Consider the following 19625-nt stretch of genomic DNA (forward strand, 5'->3'; position numbering starts at 1 on the left):
CTAGGGAAGCACACCTTTTTCAACAGATCGTGAGAGAGCATTCCGCAACCTAAAACCAACTTCGGTTGCTGTTACAACACATCGTATGAGGAAATATGAAAGTGGGTAGTAAAAACTACTTGGGACATGATTTTTTTTAATGAGAAAAAAAATCTTTTGTCGTAAATAATTGACGAATGATCATACATAAAAATACGAAGTACCTAAAAAATACTTTAGTCGTTATTTAACCATTATGGAGTACGTACAGTCTAGTGAAGGTACGATACTCAAATATCAATCTCGATCTGAAGGACATTGTACATACTGTAGCAAATACTTTGATAAAAGCTATAATGCTCGTAGACATGAAAAGAACGATTGTGTTAAAAGTCCATTCCGTCAAATACTAAGTTGTGGCAAGTGTGGTACGCGGATGACACGAAGAGAGAATTTAAAAAGACACAATAAAACTTGTAAAGCCAGGCTCGCGCAGGAGATAAAGTACATAAATGGAGACCATATGCTCGGGGACAGTATGTCTTACAATGAAATTGTTTGACATAGTCTTAAAAGCGATTGTGTTAAAATCTATCCATGTCTTGAGAAAGGAAATAGATTAAATGGTATTGGATATATAAGTAAGGTAGAAGATAATGAAAGTAACATCTCCAGTAAAAGTGATAATTTGACATATGGTAGACTTCTACGGACATTGGAATATTTTTTTGGTCAATTATCAAGTAAACTTGATGGAAATGATGGTACTCCAATGTCAAAAAATTAGAAATCCTGGGATAAGCACGAGGAGGATGTCAGTGTGTTTGATAAAGATGTGGATAGCACCGATGACGATGATTTAAATTATCATAAACATTATTACAACGATTTTTAGAATATGTTCAGCAAACACTCGAAGAAGATGGTGTCATCAAGTGAAATTGATTGTATATCGTGGAATGACCCAAACGTGTTGGTGAACAGGTTGCGACTTTTACTTGTTTCGCAAGATGACGAAATTTTATCAGTTATCAAAGAAACGTGGACAATTCTTGATGAACTAAGAATTTTAGGGTATATAGAATAAGTTATTACTGTGCATTGACTGACGAATTTTTATACTTTTGTAGTTTTGATATAAATATAATTTTAAAAAATTGATATTAAAAATTTGACGTTATTCATACCCTAATAAAGTTTATGTGTTTGCTACTTTAAAGAATTGAGTTGAGTATGAATATTTTAATATATATCTGTGTGTGTGTGTGTGTGTGTGTGTGTATGTGTGTATGATGGAAAGTTTCCATTTTATTTTATGTAGATGATGGAAAATGAGTGTCGAAGTTGGAAAGAGTATGTATAGTTAAGTGTCGATGACGGAAAATGAGTGTTGATTTGAGTGTCGATGGAAAATAAGTGTTGAATTAAGTGTCGATGATGTGGAATGAGTGTTGATGATGGAAAATGAGTGTTGAATTGAGTGTCGATGATGGTAAAATTACTTTTGAATTGAGTGTCGATGATGGTAAATTACTTTTGAATTGTGTGTCGATGATGGAAACTGATTGTCGAATTGAGTGTCGGTGATGGAAAATGAGTGTCGAATTGAGTGTCGGTAATGGAAGTTGAGTGTCGAATTGAATGTCGGTGATTGAAAATGAGTGTCGAATTGAGTGTCGATGATGGTAAAATACTTTTGAATAGTGTGTTGATGGAAAATGGGTTTCGAATTGAGCGTCGATGATGGAAAATGAGTGTCGAATTGAGTGTCGATGATTGAAAATGAGTGTCGAATTGAGTGTCGATGACTGAATTGAGTGTCGAAATGAGTGTCGAATTGAGTGTCGATGATGGAAAATGAGTGTCGAATTGAATGTGGATTATGGAAAATGAGTGTCGAATTGAATGTCAATTATGGAAAGTGAGTGTCGAATTGAGTGTCGATGATGGTTAATTGGCATTTGATTGCATGTTAATGATGGACAATGAGTGTTGACTCGAGTGTCTATGATCTAATATGAGTGTCAGTGATGGCAAATGAGTGTAGAATTAACTTGCATCCAGCACTGTGTATGTGTAGCTAGGTTCTGAAGGTTCAATGGATTCCTGGTCCTATATAAAATTAAACTTTGCTAACATGTTCACTGTCAGGCTTATTTAACTAGCCGACGGTATGCTGTTAAATAAATAATTCTTTGATAATTGACTTCTTGTAGTTTTTGTGTTCTGAGTGTAGCCGAGTAGACTGATGGAAGTAAGTGAGGAGCTTAATGTAGAATGGACTTGTGTTGATGAATATGTTGGTGACCTAGGTACTGTATGTGCAAAAATCAAATGCTAGTGGTCTGATAATATTTTGGGTTATTTACGAAGATATTTATCGATGTGTGCTATGACAAGCTTAAAAATATCTAGTAAACTTATAGAGTAGGTCTCTTGTTTCGGAGACTTTTGACGTAAGGCTGAACAAGGATCGACCCTGAAGGGTTAGGATTTTGAAGGTGCGTGGTACTGAGCATGTCTTGGCTGTAGCTATATCAACACTGAAGCACCCCTGAACTGTAGATGTGAGGTACAAAAAATAATTGACTTTGGAGCTAGCCTGGTATCGGATAAAATAATTTAGTCATGTGTTGTAGACATTTGGAGTCAGTTGGAGGTTATGTGTAGCTGCACATAATAAAATTTACATTTGAGTAGTTTAAATTTTGTTTGGATTCTGAAAGTTCCATTGTTTACAGACTCTTGCTCCTCTAGTAAGTCCAAATGAACCTTGCATGTACGATGTGTGATTAGTTGTTTGAATATATAATTTAAACTTTTATTCCTTGAAATTCCTAATTTTTTTTAAGTAATAACAGTGGATGATTTATTGACTTGCGTATTATGCAAGCGGACACTGTTATTTAAGCGAGTCTTAGACAGCAGGTCCCTCAGTCCACCTCTTGAAGTGGTACAGTGCAGATCTGATGAATTGCCTTGTCTGCATGTTCATATGTATTCGAACTCAATGGTAGAAACGTCGACATCGGTACAAATCCCAATGGTGGCGGGGTCAACGGCTGCAGAGATCTTGGCGGAGGGTCTCGCGTCTTCACCGGGGTCCCTGACGACGGAGGCGATGATGACGAAGCAGATCCCTATGACAACGATGAGGGCAGCTCCAGAGGTTCCGATGGTAACGAGGCTACCATCTCCAGAGATCCCGATGATGGTTGTATCTACTGTCTCTTCACTCCAAGAGACTTCAATGTGTGCATTATCGAACGCAGAGGAGACTCCGATACCTGCAACTACATCGCATTTGGTAAATAAAACATTTTGTCAGCAATTCCCAGCTTCTGCATCAGTCGTGTATACTTCAGATTCTTTGACATCCAGTACAGATGATCTGTCAATGTCGACTGGGTAATCTCCAGCTCATGCAACATACGGAACTTCGTCGCCTACAACAGCAGTCAGCGTTGTTAAGTAACGAATTACAAGTAATCGGATTACTTGTAATGATTACTTTTCAAGTAATTTATACTTGTAACGAATTACATTTAAAAAATGTAATTCGTACTTGTGATCGGAATACATAACATTAATTGTAATCAATACATTAGGTAATCGATACTTTATATTTACTTGCCGTTACTTTTATTCTCGGAACGTATAATGAATACAATTAAGAACAAGAAGATCATACAATTTTGTATTAGTTAAGTTTATAATTTTACGCTTGTAGTGCTACGATCGTATGCACAATATCTATGATCAAAAATGAAGAGCCATAGTGACTTGCAGTGTCTCCAACATTACCCTATCCTAAAATCTGATATAAAAAATTTAACACATCGCTGCCGTCAAGTGCTCCCGTTGTGCGTCTTTTTAGTGTTGGTAAAGATGTTTTTGCCATCAAGAGAGGGAATCTATCTGATGAGAAATTTAAAATGCAATTGTTTTGTAAGGTCAATTCCACTACTTGTATGAAGTCTTTTGATGTTATTCAAGCAAGTTTGTCCTAAAATATTATTCATTTAATTAAAGATAATAAATTTAATAATTACATGAAAACATTTTTTTAACAAAACATATATGTATGTATGTTTATTAATGTAACAAAGTGTAAAAAATTGAATCCTAGGTCAGTTTTAAAATGGTAGCGGAAAGTAATTGTAATTGTAAATGTAATTTTACCGATTACTTCTATGTAAAGTAATTTTTACTTGTAATTAGTTACATTATCACCACAGTAATTGTAATTGAGCCCAATTACTTTTTCCGTATACTTTTAACAACACTGACAGCAGTGTACATTGAAAGTAATATACTTTCCGAGCCGTTGGTGACTCAAGGTGTAACGACGAGACATCTGTGTACGTACTGTGACAAAAGTTTTAAATACCGACAACATGCAAGAAGACATGAAAATCATGTCTGTAGAAGAAACGATAATCGTGTGACATTTCCGTGTGAGCCATGTGGTGTACATTTTACAAACAAAAGTAATTTGATTAGGCATTGTAAAAGCAAAGTTCATTTGCAAGTTGTACATCGGGGAAGCGATGGTAATTGCGATGAATATCTGTATCAGTGCCGCTACTGTGGTAAACGTTTTGAACGAGTACGAAGTACACGTATCCATGAAAGGCATAGCTGCAGAAGAAATCTTGACCGTGTAAAATTTCTGTGTGAGAAGTGCGGTGTACAGGTTACACGAAGATTTTACTTGAAAAAAATTATAAATTTTGTAAAGGAAGATTCTAGCATCAACATTTCTGGTCCTCTAAGTTGTTACACTCCTGAACTGATGTATCGTGATCTGTATGAATTAGTTGTATTTTCTCACTCTTAATACGAACTATAATACTTTATTTTAATAAAATTGAATGTCTCGTGGACTGAGAAATGTATACGATATATACTGTGTCAGATTTCTTTGTATATAAATGTAAAATTTTAAATAAATTATAGAATTAAATAATTTTTTATTTATTTTTCCTAACCTATATCGTTTATCTAAATGTAATAAACTAAATGTGACATGTAATTTTGGTCGAATTTGTAATGAGCGTTTTGTCTTGTTTGTGTGTATTATTTTTTTTACCAATAATGCTGAAGACATTTTTTTTTGGTAAAAATATTTTTGTCGAGTATGCCATCCGCATTCTTAAGATTTTTTTTATGGGTGATGTTTTGGTAATGTGTTGGTACAGGTAATACCGTAACATTAGAGCAAATCTGATAGGCACTTGATTTATTATTTCTGAGAAATAATTTATTACTCCCCGAAATAGACATAACATACTTGTGGGAAATTTATGGTTTTAAATCGTAACCTGCTATATATTGGTGTACACTACGGTGGTGATATTAAAAAAATAAAGAATGTTAATCAATTGACCACACTTCGGAGTAAGCTGGTGCACTGGATGGGCTGTATCAGTAAGATTCTGGATACTTGGTAAGCGGTTCTTCGTCCAGGTTACTCACTCCTTCGTTGCTGATACCCAACATTAATTTTTACAACATGGAAAAAAGAATGTATACTGGCCGAGGTCTTGATTTAAAATATTTTGCCGCTTATAATTATCAGAATATTGACTTTTACAGTATGGTATGTGGGGTTCGACTCCTCTCGTATATGTGCTACAAATTTATTTTTGTTGGTAGCAAGTTATACATTCGTAGGCTGATTTTCTGCTCTGGTTCAGCGATGTATACTTTGAAATGGTTCCAGCATGTACTTTACGTATGCTGGATTACGATTTCACTGGAGTTTTACGTGTAATGAGTTGGAAGGCTAGCGACGTGATGTATGCATGTCTCGTGCAAACATATGACTGCTGCAACATTCTGCAAGCATGCAACTCCTGCGCGAGGGGTCAATGTTCATTTGCAGGTGATGGTAGGCGTGTCTCGATCGTGTAGTCTCTGCCTCTATCCTTGAGAATTTTTTAAATTTTCTTTGAGGTTAACGTGCTTGAATTTAGGTACTTTTGATTAGACGCACGTGGATAAGTTTAAATTTGTATGCATTGGAATATATTTTTCTACATGAGGTAAGAAAAATACATAGATGCTACAATGTCTGAGATAGGTATCGAACACCTGTTCCTTACCCTATGAGTGCCTGGCACTTGTTTGACCTATCTCCTCTACCCTCTTTTACTTTGTGATATAGACAGGGCATGGTTGTTTTCAGAGATGATGGTTAAAATGTCTTGGGAGAAGAGTTCTTTGTAGAAATTACTATGAGTGTTAATTATTTTAGTCGAAGTGATAATTTAATAAAACATGTAAAAATAACGTGAAGGTTTTTTTTATGTGTAAACAAATCATTGATAGGATGGATTTGTATGTAGAAATGGTGGTATGCCACATCTCTTGAAGAACACTGCATGGTATATAATGAAAGACTCTTGGGTTTAAGAAACTAAACTATAGGTGGAAAGGATGATGCGGTTCCTAAGATTAAATGAAAGGAACTTTGTTGATTTTTTTTCAATATACTAAGATGATTTAATTAAGTTTGGGATGATGGGTTGAAGGATTAAATAATAAAACTGGACACATAGGCTTTTAAAGAAAATGAGAATGTAACTAACCATGTCTAGAAAACAATAGAGAATATTGTGAAGCTCACAAGATCACAGATTGTGGTAAATCTCTGACAACTTAAATGTGGAAACGATATCATAAAATGAGTGATATTGTTGCAGCTCCTGGTATTATAACTGGTAGCTACGGTGATGATGCCTTTACGTCTGTGATAGTACATGGGCTTGGGGATTTTAAGACTAATAATAACATATATGTAAAGAAGGTGGAAGCAATAACACGCGAGACATAATTGATCATCGAGAGTCAATCCAAATGATTGGAGAATAGGCTAAAACTTCTACTTGGTTCGCAAAATGTTGAAAATTTATACATCCTCAAAGAAACATGAACTACTAAATGCAGGGTTTATAGAATAAAACCTACTTTTTTTGATCAGATGTATATTATTGGAAATAAATATACATTTTAATATTAGTTTTATTATATATAATTCTTACATATGTACTTTCGTGCTCTTGGCGTTTACAGTGTCCATAAAGTATATAAAATATTTACGTACCTGGTTCATCGTTTAGCATGTATATTTTACATTTTTAAATTCGAATTTGTTAACGATCAATGACTGAAATGATGAGTGTTATAAACTATAAGTCCTTCTATAACTGGTGTGATTTATAACACTGTGAAATTTTAAGGATAGTATGATCAATAGGATGTTAATATGATGTGACATTGGCCTGATACTTCGCTTGAATGAAAGTTGAATGTTAACTTTGTGATGAAAGCTGCAAGTGCGTGCATTGCGTGTCCATTTCATTTGTCGAATTTGCTTCCAAATGTGTTACCTTATTTTGGTGTGCTTCTTTTTTAAATGATGTTTTGACTCGAGTATTACAGTAAATTGTTCTTGATTTGACTAGCATATTATTCCAACCGGTGCATGTAGGATAGTTCCGGGAGAGATGGACCATGTTTTTTGTTTTATATATTATTCTGAATATTTGTGTTCAACGACATATATTATTAGTCCAAATGAAGCGCAGTGATGTTTCCTTAACGTTTTGGGACATACATATGTTGAATCTGAATATTTTGTATAACTTTAACCCTTTTAAAAAAAAGGTTGCATGGTCCATCTATCCCACAGTCCTATGGGTGAGATGGTCCACATGGTATGGGATAGATGGACCAGGAATTATAAAATTTTATTAGAAAATCATTGTTTGCTAAATACAACAATTTTTGATACAATAAAGGCATTGCTAGGGACAGTAACAAAATATTAAATATGATTTTAAAACAATAGTAAAAATATTATTTTAGTAACTAATTTCAGCTGAAAAGGAAAACGGCATTACAAATTACAGTTAACTATCAATCTAACTAAAATCTAAATATTAAAATATTGTGTTTCCAAACGAAATATTCACTCTGCCCTACGCCTTCCTTTTAGTAATTTTTTTCCACATTCGTGACACACATTTTCATATTGACTGCAGCCTTCATGAAGCCAATAATGACACATTACACACTGAAACCGCTCGTCGCACTTTTGTGTTTTGTTATAATCTTCTCCGCAACCAACACATTCATTTTCATTCCTCTCTTCTGGTAGACCATCGTCACTTTCATCATTTAGAACTGGAGTCTCTTCCCTTTCCGATGAATGAGGCAGACTTGAATTTCTTTTATTTATTCTTCCTCTTCTCGTAGAAAAATTGATTTTCCTCTTCTTTTGCATGATGTGTCCTCTTGATTTTAAATTTGGCCTGTTTTTTTTTTTCTCTTTTTGTTTTTGTTCTCTTACTTGTTTGCATTTTTCTCGTTCCGCTCTTTTGTTCAATTACTTTTCTTGCTCTTCTTTTCGTGTTTTTTTCTTCTCCTTTAACTCTGCTACCTTTTCAGGAGAGTTGAGAATTTTGGCTAGATGTGCTGGTTTACCTCTTCGTCGTACTAATTTAGCTTTCTTTACCAATGGCACTGGAGAAATATCACACAACATTTTACTGGGTGTTAACTCTTTCGATGAAATGTTTTGCGGTATCTTTTCAGGTGTAGCAACATTGCATCTTTCTACGTAAGCTGTCTCACTATCGGAAATCCCAAGGGACGGTGAAATGTTCTCTGTTGAGTCCCTGGAAGAGAAGTTTGAGAAGTCACTGACAAATAGGAGAGGTTCTCTGTCAAAGATCCTGGAAGAGAACTTTGAGAAGTCCCTTGGAAAGATGAAATATTCTCTCCTGAATTAACTACAAAACATGTTCTAGAACTGATGACACTTTGTTCAGTCGGCGTATCAACATGTTCAGTTTCTGGCTGGGTCCCATCTGAAGTTAGGTTCTGCCCATTGGTGTTTGTAAGAAAATCATATTCTGGGATTACATTAGGGTTGAAAGGTATAATTCCAGTAGCTCTAAATGCAGAGATGCCATTTTCAACTGATGCTGACTTGTTCAGGCAGCACTCAGCATTTCTCCGAACTGTAGCCTTGTTAGTTTTCTTGAAGGGTTGATTGCCATGAAGTTGTTGCATGCCTTAAAGTAGTATGACTTCAGAGACTTAAAAAATACCCGGTTTAATGGTTGGAGCCAATGTGTTGTGTGGCTTGGGAGACTCAACAAAATTATTCCGTTGCTCTCTGCAAATTCAAGCATTTCTGTGTTGCTAGTGTGTGATGTATGGCCATCCACTATTAGTAGAATATATCCTTGTGGTTTTCTTGGGGTGAAATGGTTTCGAAGCCAATAAAAAAAAATTCAAAATTTACGTAGGCTGATTTTTGTGACATCTTAACCACAGATCCCGGAGGCATTCCATCTGTATTTCCGTCTTTAGAGTTCTTGCCCTTGAAAATACAATATGGAGGAATAAATGAAACTTCTCCATTCACACATGCCAGAATTGATATGGTTTCACCCTTTTCACCCGATGTGATCAAAGATACATTTCGAGAACCTTTTTCTGCGATAACTTCTCCACGCTTATTGTTTAGTGGCAGACCCGTTTCGTCCATATTGAATATATACCCGGGCTTACCAATCAAGTGGTATTCAGACATTAACTCTTGAAGCAAATCAAAATACTCCGTCACAGAAACTTTATTCATTCCCAAAGCTTGAGCTACTGACACTCCTTCAGCTTTTCTGACAGTGAGATCTGAATGCTGAGATAAAAATGATTTTAGCCGGTCGTTTCCTGCCATTTGTTTTTCTCTGTCAAATTTGTGGCTAAGATTCAAGCGTTCTGCCATGTGAAAGGCCATCGATCGAACACTGTTTCTTGTTGGTGCAAATCCATGCTTTTGAATTTTTTTAATGTGCTCAGCCATTTTTCTTTCATTTTCTTTACCTAATATAGATGAGGGACCAAGACTTCTCTTCGTGACATTATTGGATCGCAGTCTTCGTTTTAGCATTGCTTTGGGTATTATCTTTGAAAGATTTGTGCAATGGGAGTGCATGACTTGATGTAGGCTTTTGGACATATGCCATTGCTTAGCACATGTATGTCTGCAGAAGAAAACTACCAAAAAACACAAATGACAAAAAACACAAATTAATTTGTTTTTTTTGTCATTTGTGTTTTTTTGTAGTTTTCTTCTGCAGACATACATGTGCTAAGCAATGGCGTATGTCCAAAAGCCTACATCAAGTTGCTTTGGGTGTACCAAAATTTCTGGCAGCCTCATTTACACCCATCAGCTTTTTACCAACAGCATCAACCGCTCTATGTAGACAATCCTCTGTCCATAGGTCTTGAGTGGAAATGCCTTTACGCTGATAAAATGTTGGCATTTTCCTGGGGGGGGGGGGGGGGGGGGAAGAACCCAATGAATTAACTACAATAGTATACTGATCAATCAAATTAGTAAAAACAGCATGTTTCATGGTTTTAAGAACACATAGTTTAAAAAAATACATTATTTAAATTATCACACAAGGTGTTATTAGTGTACAATTTCCGAAGCAATGCACCTAGCTGCTGTAACAATATTAAGTGAAGCAAACCACGGTGCCCTAAGTATCACAAGTATCTATATCTGTGAGTATAATGTTCTGACAAACGTGTTAAATTACTGTATTCATTGTTATTATAATTAAAAGAGTAAAATGTTTTACGGAGAATCAAAAGTGTTTTTTTCCAAATAAGTTATCAATTACTAAAATTGCATATATTTAATTGTTATTTTTATTTTATGTATATAGGCCAGTTATTTTATAGACAAAAATCTTCTGCCACAACCGGCTTCAACAATAATTTTAAAATCTTTATCTACCGATTATTTTATTTAGGCTACTCTTCCTTCAAATACCCTCTTCACACTACACATATACGTGTATACCATGTACACCACTAAAATAAGTGGTCCGTCTATCCCTAAATGTGTCTGGTCTATCTATCCCAAAACTATGGGAGAGATGGACCAGTCAAAATCTACGATATTCTTTGGAAAACAAAGCTCCACGTAAGTTTACAGTAAAGCAAAAAGTTAAAATATACCCTTTACAATGTGAATATAATAAAAGAATGCAGTAAAATAGTCAACACATTAAAATAACTGACTGCATTAAAAAGTTTTTCACCTACCTCGTTACTATAGGCACGTTTTACTTGTAAACTGGGTTACATAACATTCCAAAAACTTAATCACAACAGTTACGCGTCCACCATCATCGAACCAACTGGGTACAACTGCATTCTAGCGACTGGTTTATGAACTATTAGCAGTGGTCCGTCTCTCCCGGTGGTCCATCTCTCCCGGAACTACCATATATAAGCGAGTCCTAGACAGCAGGTCGCTCAGTTTGTTACTGACGTCGACGGTGTAAGGATCATCTAGTTTGATTCTACTGGTGCATTAGTCGTGTAATTGCCTGTTCTTCTGAACTCGATGGTATCTTTACCGTCTAAAACGACGAACTTTATGGATGTAGTACCATCGTCTACGGGAACCCTGACGTCAGCGGTGACTAAGAAGGAGCAGATCCCGACGGCAACATAGATGTCAACATGGAGGAGACTTCAAAAGTCGCGGTACCACCAGCAAAAGAGAATTTAATGCCGGTGGTGCTGGCTACACAGGAAAACTCGACGAACTTTGTTTCACCCTCGATGGAGACTTCAATGACTGGTGATTCAACAACGACTAACGGACATCGGTGCTGTTACTGTGACAAGATTTTCACAAACAACAGCAATGCTCGACGGCATGAGAAGAGAGAATATGTCAAGAACCTTTATCGTAAAATGTTTGTTTGTGAGAAATGTCACAAGCAATTTGCAAGACAAGATAATATGAAAACGCACATGAAGACATGCAAAGGTCCTGCTGCACGGCAGAAAGTAAAGGTTTCGGTGCAACAACGATGCATTGATGTTCATAAGAGTATGCCTGGAGATGGCGCAACTGCGGCAACGTTAGTATCTAGATCGGGTCTGAAAGGCTCGTCTTCATCACCGGTATCCTTGCAGCTACTGTGATATGTCGTTCACATTTGCTCATGTAGCACGAAGACATGAACGGAGTAAATGCAAGAAGAATCCTTCTCGTATAAAGTTTCGCTGTGATGGGTGTCATAAATGGTTTACACGTATTGATAGTTTGCGACGACATGTGAAAAAATGCAACGGTAAAGTCCGTGTGTCTACTGAAGAACTACCTGTAGAAATTTCGACTCCTCGCTTTAGATTGGAGACTCGTAAGAGAACAAGAAAGAAAACCGATGTGCAGCAACCGATTGGTATGGCGTCTGAACATGAAAATAAACCTAAGACTGTGTTCGGCGCATTACAAGTGAATGATAATGGGTTCTACTTGGCGCAGTCTGCATTTAGTGGAACATTGAAAGACTACTATTATCTAAATACGTTAGGAGAGTCGAAAGACATTTGTAATTTTCTTGATGATATCAGAGAGGACATAATCAATCAGCTTACTGATGACGTAGCAACAAACGGTCCATTAAAATATAACTTGTGGTTGGACTGTATATATGGAAAGCCGTATCCATTCGAAGACGAAGTGAAGAAGTGTGCATTCAAGACATCGGCTGCAGTAATTTACAATTCTGACGATGTGAAGCAAACTGTTAAAAACGGTATCCAGAAACTCTGTCAAGAAGAGGAGGACTATGTCTGTAAAGGTTCTGGTTGGACTGTCTAGTATAAGTCGATTGGAGCTAAGAATTAGTCATTTCACGCCTATGCGGACCTAAATGTTTATAAGATTGCTGGCTTTCGCAAGTGTTCGTGTAGTAGAATAGAAATTATGTAATAAATATTATGTTAGTGAAAGAACTTACAATGTTTTATTTTCGAACCTGTCACTATTATGTTGAATTGTTGTTATGTTTAATTTTTTTTTATCTTCATTCCGAATCGTACCAAGAACCTAAGTCGATCTAATTAATCATTTTATTGGTTGCAAATTTATTTAATGAATTTTGAACATTTTCCCGAGTTATAGCTAAATAATTACGAATTTCCAAGATGGCGGACATGATGACTTTTAGGATGATGGTAGTAGAGGATTTTTAGCCTCTTTAAGAATTTTGATCATGATTTATTGAAGTTATTATTTTTTAAATAATATTAATATGTTTTGCATTAAACAAAGATAGAACCTAGGACAGGAAACGATCGAATCAATCAGTATATTACTTACAAATTTATTTGATGAATTTTGGAATTTTTCTCGAATCTCTAGCATTAAAATTACGGATTTTCAAGATGGTGGTTGTAACGAAAAGTGCAACGGTATTTCTAAAGATTTTTATTATTTAATTCGATTGATTAATTTTTTTAATAATTTTTAAATTTTTTCCCGTTTTTCTAACATAAAAATTACGGATTTTCAAGATGGCGGACATGACGTCATACTAGGTGACTATATATATACTTTGACATAAGTGGTGGGGGTCAGTATGCCAGCAGCCACTGTAAGGGTTGGATCGGTCGCCATTTTTATTTTTTTTGCCCTCGCCGGGTTTGAACCTAGGACTCCGAACTCCATGTCGTTAATGTTTGTTTTTTAAATATTTTTTATTAAAATTTCATTAGTTGATTTTTTAAATTTTAAAATTTGCTTTCTTTAAAATAGGATAATAAATAAAGATTTTAAAGATGGCGACCGTAACATAAATTGCAACTATGACGTCATAATTCAAAATGGCTGCAATGGCATCCTAATTTTCAAGGTCATGACCTCGACGGCTTAGAGCGGCCAGCTCTAAGGATGCTTAAGCCGCTTTTAGGATTTTGAGTACTTTCTAAGGCAAAACGACTTTTGTGGTTTTTCGAAATCCTAATTTTTGAATTGCGGAATTTTTTGAGAATTTTTGGCAGAATTTTTTTCCAAAAAAATGGACATTTTGACAAAATTTGAGGAATTTTGGGCAAATTTTGCCCAATTTTGGACAATTTTGACACATTTTGAAGGTCAAACGTCAAGGTCAAAGATCAAGGTCACATCAATCCAAGATGGCCGCCGTGACGTCACAATCCAATATGGCGGTCGGCACCACAGGCACCACACCTAGGACCCAGTTTCCGGACATACTCTCCTATACTACTAATTACCAAAGCTAGTTCCGTAAACTAATCATCACCTTATAAATATTTTACCCTTCCCCGGGGTACGTAAAATTTTACAGCCGCACCACTATAACACGCGCGACAATCCACACACACGTCGTAGCACCTTGTCAAGGCAGAATCATGCAGGTGAACTGGCAGAGGGAGCTGTCCCAGCCCTCGCTGGGGATCCGGGCCGAGAGGCGTGCATGCCTGTCAGGGCAGGGCTCTGGGGGCATGTACAGTAGTTTTAAGTATATTTATAAGATATAAAAGATATTCAATTAAAAAAAAAAGGATACATAATAAAAATCAACAAAAAATATTGAAATATTAAAAATTTTACAAAATAATAATAATAATAATAATAATAATAATAATAATAATAATAATAATAACAAAAATTGTGACGAGGGCTTATGCCTGAACAGCACGACCACTCCACTTACTAACTTTACATCCTGTGTTTCAGGTTTAAACGACAACAGCCTGGGGGCTAGCCACCGCAGCATCTGGCTTAGCCTGTCTTTGTCTGAACTATTCTTGGAACGCAATAGTTCGGTCCCTAAGGCGGCCAGTAGAGTACTAACCTATGTATTATCTTTTTTCGTTCACCAACACGACCACACGATGATATGCCTCTGCGAGTGTCGGCCAGGACTACCTATTACATGCACATATGGGCTAACTACCCATGCATGTTCTGTGTTCCTAGGAGTTCGGAGGAGCGGCTCGCACAGCTTTACAGTACACGCCACACCCGAGTTTCATTAGTTCACTTGCAAATACAGCACACTATCAATCCTCTAATGCACACCAACATGACACTACATCACGCCAGCTAGCCGATCTAGTTGGTGGGGAGCTTCTCTCCCCCGCCGAATTAGGTACACGTAATTTATAAAGCATTACACAACCTACCAGCGCACACACAGGCCCGTGTGCCAAACTTATCCAACAAGACATGCGCCCCGCCCGTTGATCCAAGTGATTTTACAAAAGTGTGGGGTGCACCTGATTTACAATGCACTAAGCGAGTTATAGAAACTTTGGTTTCTGGTCTCGCACACACTAACTGCCCCGAATGGCAAAATGATGGATCGGCGGCAGCCCCTATTCAGTCTCACCTGTGTTTCCGTACCATGTGCGTCTCTGCCTGAGGACGGGAGCAGATAGCAGTTCCCAAAACGTCCCTTTTTTTTTTTTTGTAAAAATATTGTGTTCGTTTCGTCTTTTCGTTTTGTTGTGTTTTTGTTTCGTTTCAACTGTTGTGCTGAATTATTTTGGGTTCAATATTTTTGTGCTGTCATCATTTGTGGGGGTTTTTATCGTTCTATTCTGTTTTGGAAAACTATTGTGTTTGTTTCGTCTTTTCGTTCTGTTTTGTTTTTGTTTCGTTTCAACCGCTGTGCTGAATTTTTTTGGGTTCAATATTTCTGTGTCGTCATCATTTGTGTTTTTTTTTTTTTCGTTCTCTTAGTACATTTTTCTTTGTTTTTCTTTGTTTGTTGACCATATTCCTGTTACGGAATATTTTGTGGTGTTTATATCATTGTTGACAACAGCAATTTTTTGCTTAATTTGGTTTTATTGTCTTTTTTGGGTATTTTTATTTTTTTATTTTTTTATTTTTTTATTTTTTAGTTTTTAGTTTTTCTTCAACAGAAAAAAATCTTAGCAATAGCGTATGTCCTAAAACTTACATCAAGTGATGAGAGGTTTGTTTATGTTTGACGTGGCACGAGGAAAACAATATTGTTGATTGAATATTTTAATCAGGATGGATGGCCAAAAAGATAAAAAGAAACGCAAGCAGTTTACTTTGAAGGAAAATGTGGAAATTTTAAAAGAAGTTGACTAAGGCAGGAAAAATGCAGATGTGGCACGGTCGTTTGGTTTGGTTCCCACTACACTGTCAACAATAATAAAAGTACGTGAAAAAATTATTAAAGTGTATGAACAGTCATCTTTATCTGCTGGTCGCAAGAGACTTCGCCTAGGAGATGACGAGGGAATTCTATCCCAATAAATGTACATATCTGCAAAATAGTGTAACCCATTTGTCAGTTTGTGTTCGACATATATAAATTTTGTATATGTAGGCCTAGAATTTAGGCTACTGTATTAAGTTAAGTAATTTTTTTAAAATTCTTTTTGTTTTACAAATATGTGCTTCCAAGCTAATGAACATTTGATCCCCTACTACATTATTTTTAAAAATTAAAAAATACTACATTTTAAAGGTAACTTTCAGAATTAAGTATTTTCATTACTAAGTATAAAAGTTGAGGCTTTATTGATGTACTTTATAACGAGATTCTACAGTAAATATAGTACTTTCGGCGGGACCAAAATTAGTCGGCATATGACACGGGAAAATGTATCAAACGGGAATGTATCTTCGAGGTTCTACTGTAGTTGTATTTTGTACGATGGCGACTCAAAACATAATTCAATACAAATGAACAAGCATTCCGGTATCGAACAAATGTATCGAATTTACAGTTTCGATACTCAATACTTTGAGATACCATCAAGTATCGAAGGTATCGAGGTATTGAACTATCGAAAATCCCATCACTAGTATCAACACATATGATCGTATCCTGCAATGTAGACAAGCCTTAAAACAAAAACGTAACAAAACAAATTAATTATGCCGGAATGAGAAATTAATATTCTAATAGAATTATAATTTTTAGAGCCACAAAGCACTGAGACAGTACCTCGCTTAGTGTTGTGCAGTCGGGCTGCAACAGGGTTAAGACGGGCTGCTTGCGCTGGCCGGACACTGCTGTCGGACATGAGTGACGGCCCTCGCGACAGTTTCTCATTCACGTACAGGAACTTTGTCTGCTGGCTCCCAGATGCAGACCCTGCAACACACTCTCCAGTACAGCCTGACAGCTGCAGACTTGCCACAACACACTCTCTAGTACAGCCTGACAGCTGCAGACTTGCCACTACACACTATCCAGTATAACAAGACAGCTGCAGACTTGCCACAACACACTCTCCAGTACAGCCTGACAGCTGCAGACTTACCACAACACACTCTCCAGTACAGCCTGACAGCTGCAGACTTGCCACAACACACTCTCCAGTATAAAAAGACAGCTGCAGACTTGCCACAACACACTCTCCAGTACAGCCTGACAGCTTCAGACTTACCACAACACACTCTCCAGTACAGCCTGACAGCTGCAGACTTGCCACAACACACTCTCCAGTATAAAAAGACAGCTGCAGACTTGCCACAACACACTCTCCAGTATAAAAAGACAGCTGCAGACTTGCCACAATACACTCTCCAGTACAGCCTGACAGCTGCAGACTTGCCACAACACACTCTCCAGTACAGCCTGACAGCTGCAGACTTGCCACAACACACTCTCCAGTAAAGCATGACAGTTGCAGATTTGCCACAACACACTCTCCAGTACAGCCTGACAGCTGCAGACTTGCCACAACACACTCTCCAGTACAGCCTGACAGCTGCAGACTTGCCACAACACACTCTCCAGTACAGCCTGACAGCTGCAGACTTGCCACAACACACTCTCCAGTACAGCCTGACAGCTGCAGACTTGCCACAACACACTCTCCAGTACAGCCTGACAGCTGCAGACTTGCCACTACACACTATCCAGTATAACAAGACAGCTGCATACTTGCCACAACACACTCTCCAGTACAGCCTGACAGCTGCAGACTTGCCACAACACACTCTCCAGTACAGCCTGACAGCTGCAGACTTGCCACAACACACTCTCCAGTATAACAAGACAGCTGCCGACTTGCCACAACACACTCTCCAGTACAGCCTGACAGCTGCAGACTTGCCACAACACACTCTCTAGTACAGCCTGACAGCTGCAGACTTGCCACTACACACTATCCAGTATAACAAGACAGCTGCAGACTTGCCACAACACACTCTCCAGTACAGCCTGACAGCTGCAGACTTACCACAACACACTCTCCAGTACAGCCTGACAGCTGCAGACTTGCCACAACACACTCTCCAGTATAAAAAGACAGCTGCAGACTTGCCACAACACACTCTCCAGTATAAAAAGACAGCTGCAGACTTGCCACAACACACTCTCCAGTATAAAAAGACAGCTGCAGACTTGCCACAATACACTCTCCAGTACAGCCTGACAGCTGCAGACTTGCCACAACACACTCTCCAGTACAGCCTGACAGCTGCAGACTTGCCACAACACACTCTCCAGTAAAGCCTGACAGCTGCAGACTTGCCACAACACACTCTCCAGTAAAGCCTGACAGCTGCAGACTTGCCACAACACACTCTCCAGTACAGCCTGACAGCTGCAGACTTGCCACAACACACTCTCCAGTACAGCCTGACAGCTGCAGACTTGCCACAACACACTCTCCAGTATAACAAGACAGCTGCAGACTTGCCACAACACACTCTCCAGTACAGCCTGACAGCTGCAGACTTGCCACAACACACTCTCCAGTACAGCCTGACAGCTGCAGACTTGCCACAACACACTCTCCAGTATAACAAGACAGCTGCAGACTTGCCACAACACACTCTCCAGTACAGCCTGACAGCTGCAGACTTGCCACAACACACTCTCCAGTAAAGCATGACAGTTGCAGACTTGCCACAACACACTCTCCAGTACAGCCTGACAGCTGCAGACTTGCCACAACACACTCTCCAGTACAGCCTGACAGCTGCAGACTTGCCACAACACACTCTCCAGTACAGCCTGACAGCTGCAGACTTGCCACAACACACTCTCCAGTATAACAAGACAGCTGCATACTTGCCACAACACACTCTCCAGTACAGCCTGACAGCTGCAGACTTGCCACAACACACTCTCCAGTACAGCCTGACAGCTGCAGACTTGCCACAACACACTCTCCAGTATAACAAGACAGCTGCAGACTTGCCACAACACACTCTCCAGTACAGCCTGACAGCTGCAGACTTGCCACAACACACTCTCCAGTAAAGCATGACAGTTGCAGACTTGCCACAACACACTCTCCAGTACAGCCTGACAGCTGCGGACTTGCCAAAACACACTCTCCAGTACAGCCTGACAGCTGCAGACTTGCCACAACACACTCTCCAGTACAGCCTGACAGCTGCAGACTTGCCACAACACACTCTCCAGTAAAGCATGACAGTTGCAGACTTGCCACAACACACTCTCCAGTACAGCCTGACAGCTGCGGACTTGCCAAAACACACTCTCCAGTACAGCCTGACAGCTGCAGCACTATCACTTCTTTCACGTCCTTCCATCCTATGCTTCCATTGCATTACATAAGAGCGAGAGGTTTTTCAAAGTATTACTGACATTACAATGTTAACAAACCATTACAAGATTATGATTTTATCATTCGTCAGTTTTATGACCCAATCACGAATGTATACTAATCTAATTATTATTATTATAGCACAATAATTAAAATAAAAGTTTATCATAATTCCTTACTGTAGCTTGCCTTCCCCTATGGAGACTTTTTTTTCCCCT

The 19625-nt window shown here is 38.0% G+C and overlaps 1 protein-coding gene across 7 annotated transcripts in view; it reads right to left on the reverse strand.

Moving 5' to 3' along the window:
• Positions 1-19625, reverse strand: part of LOC134527305 (coiled-coil domain-containing protein 28A) — a 127842-nt gene that overhangs the window by 72789 nt on the left and 35428 nt on the right. For all 7 annotated transcript variants that reach the window (XM_063359857.1, XM_063359856.1, XM_063359861.1 and 4 more), the window contains exon 4: positions 16827-16976. In XM_063359857.1, the coding sequence (XP_063215927.1) occupies positions 16827-16976 (150 nt within the window). The remainder of the gene's footprint in view (positions 1-16826; positions 16977-19625) is intronic.

This window comes from Bacillus rossius, chromosome 1 (genome assembly GCF_032445375.1).
Source record: "Bacillus rossius redtenbacheri isolate Brsri chromosome 1, Brsri_v3, whole genome shotgun sequence".
Classification (NCBI taxonomy): domain Eukaryota; kingdom Metazoa; phylum Arthropoda; class Insecta; order Phasmatodea; family Bacillidae; genus Bacillus; species Bacillus rossius.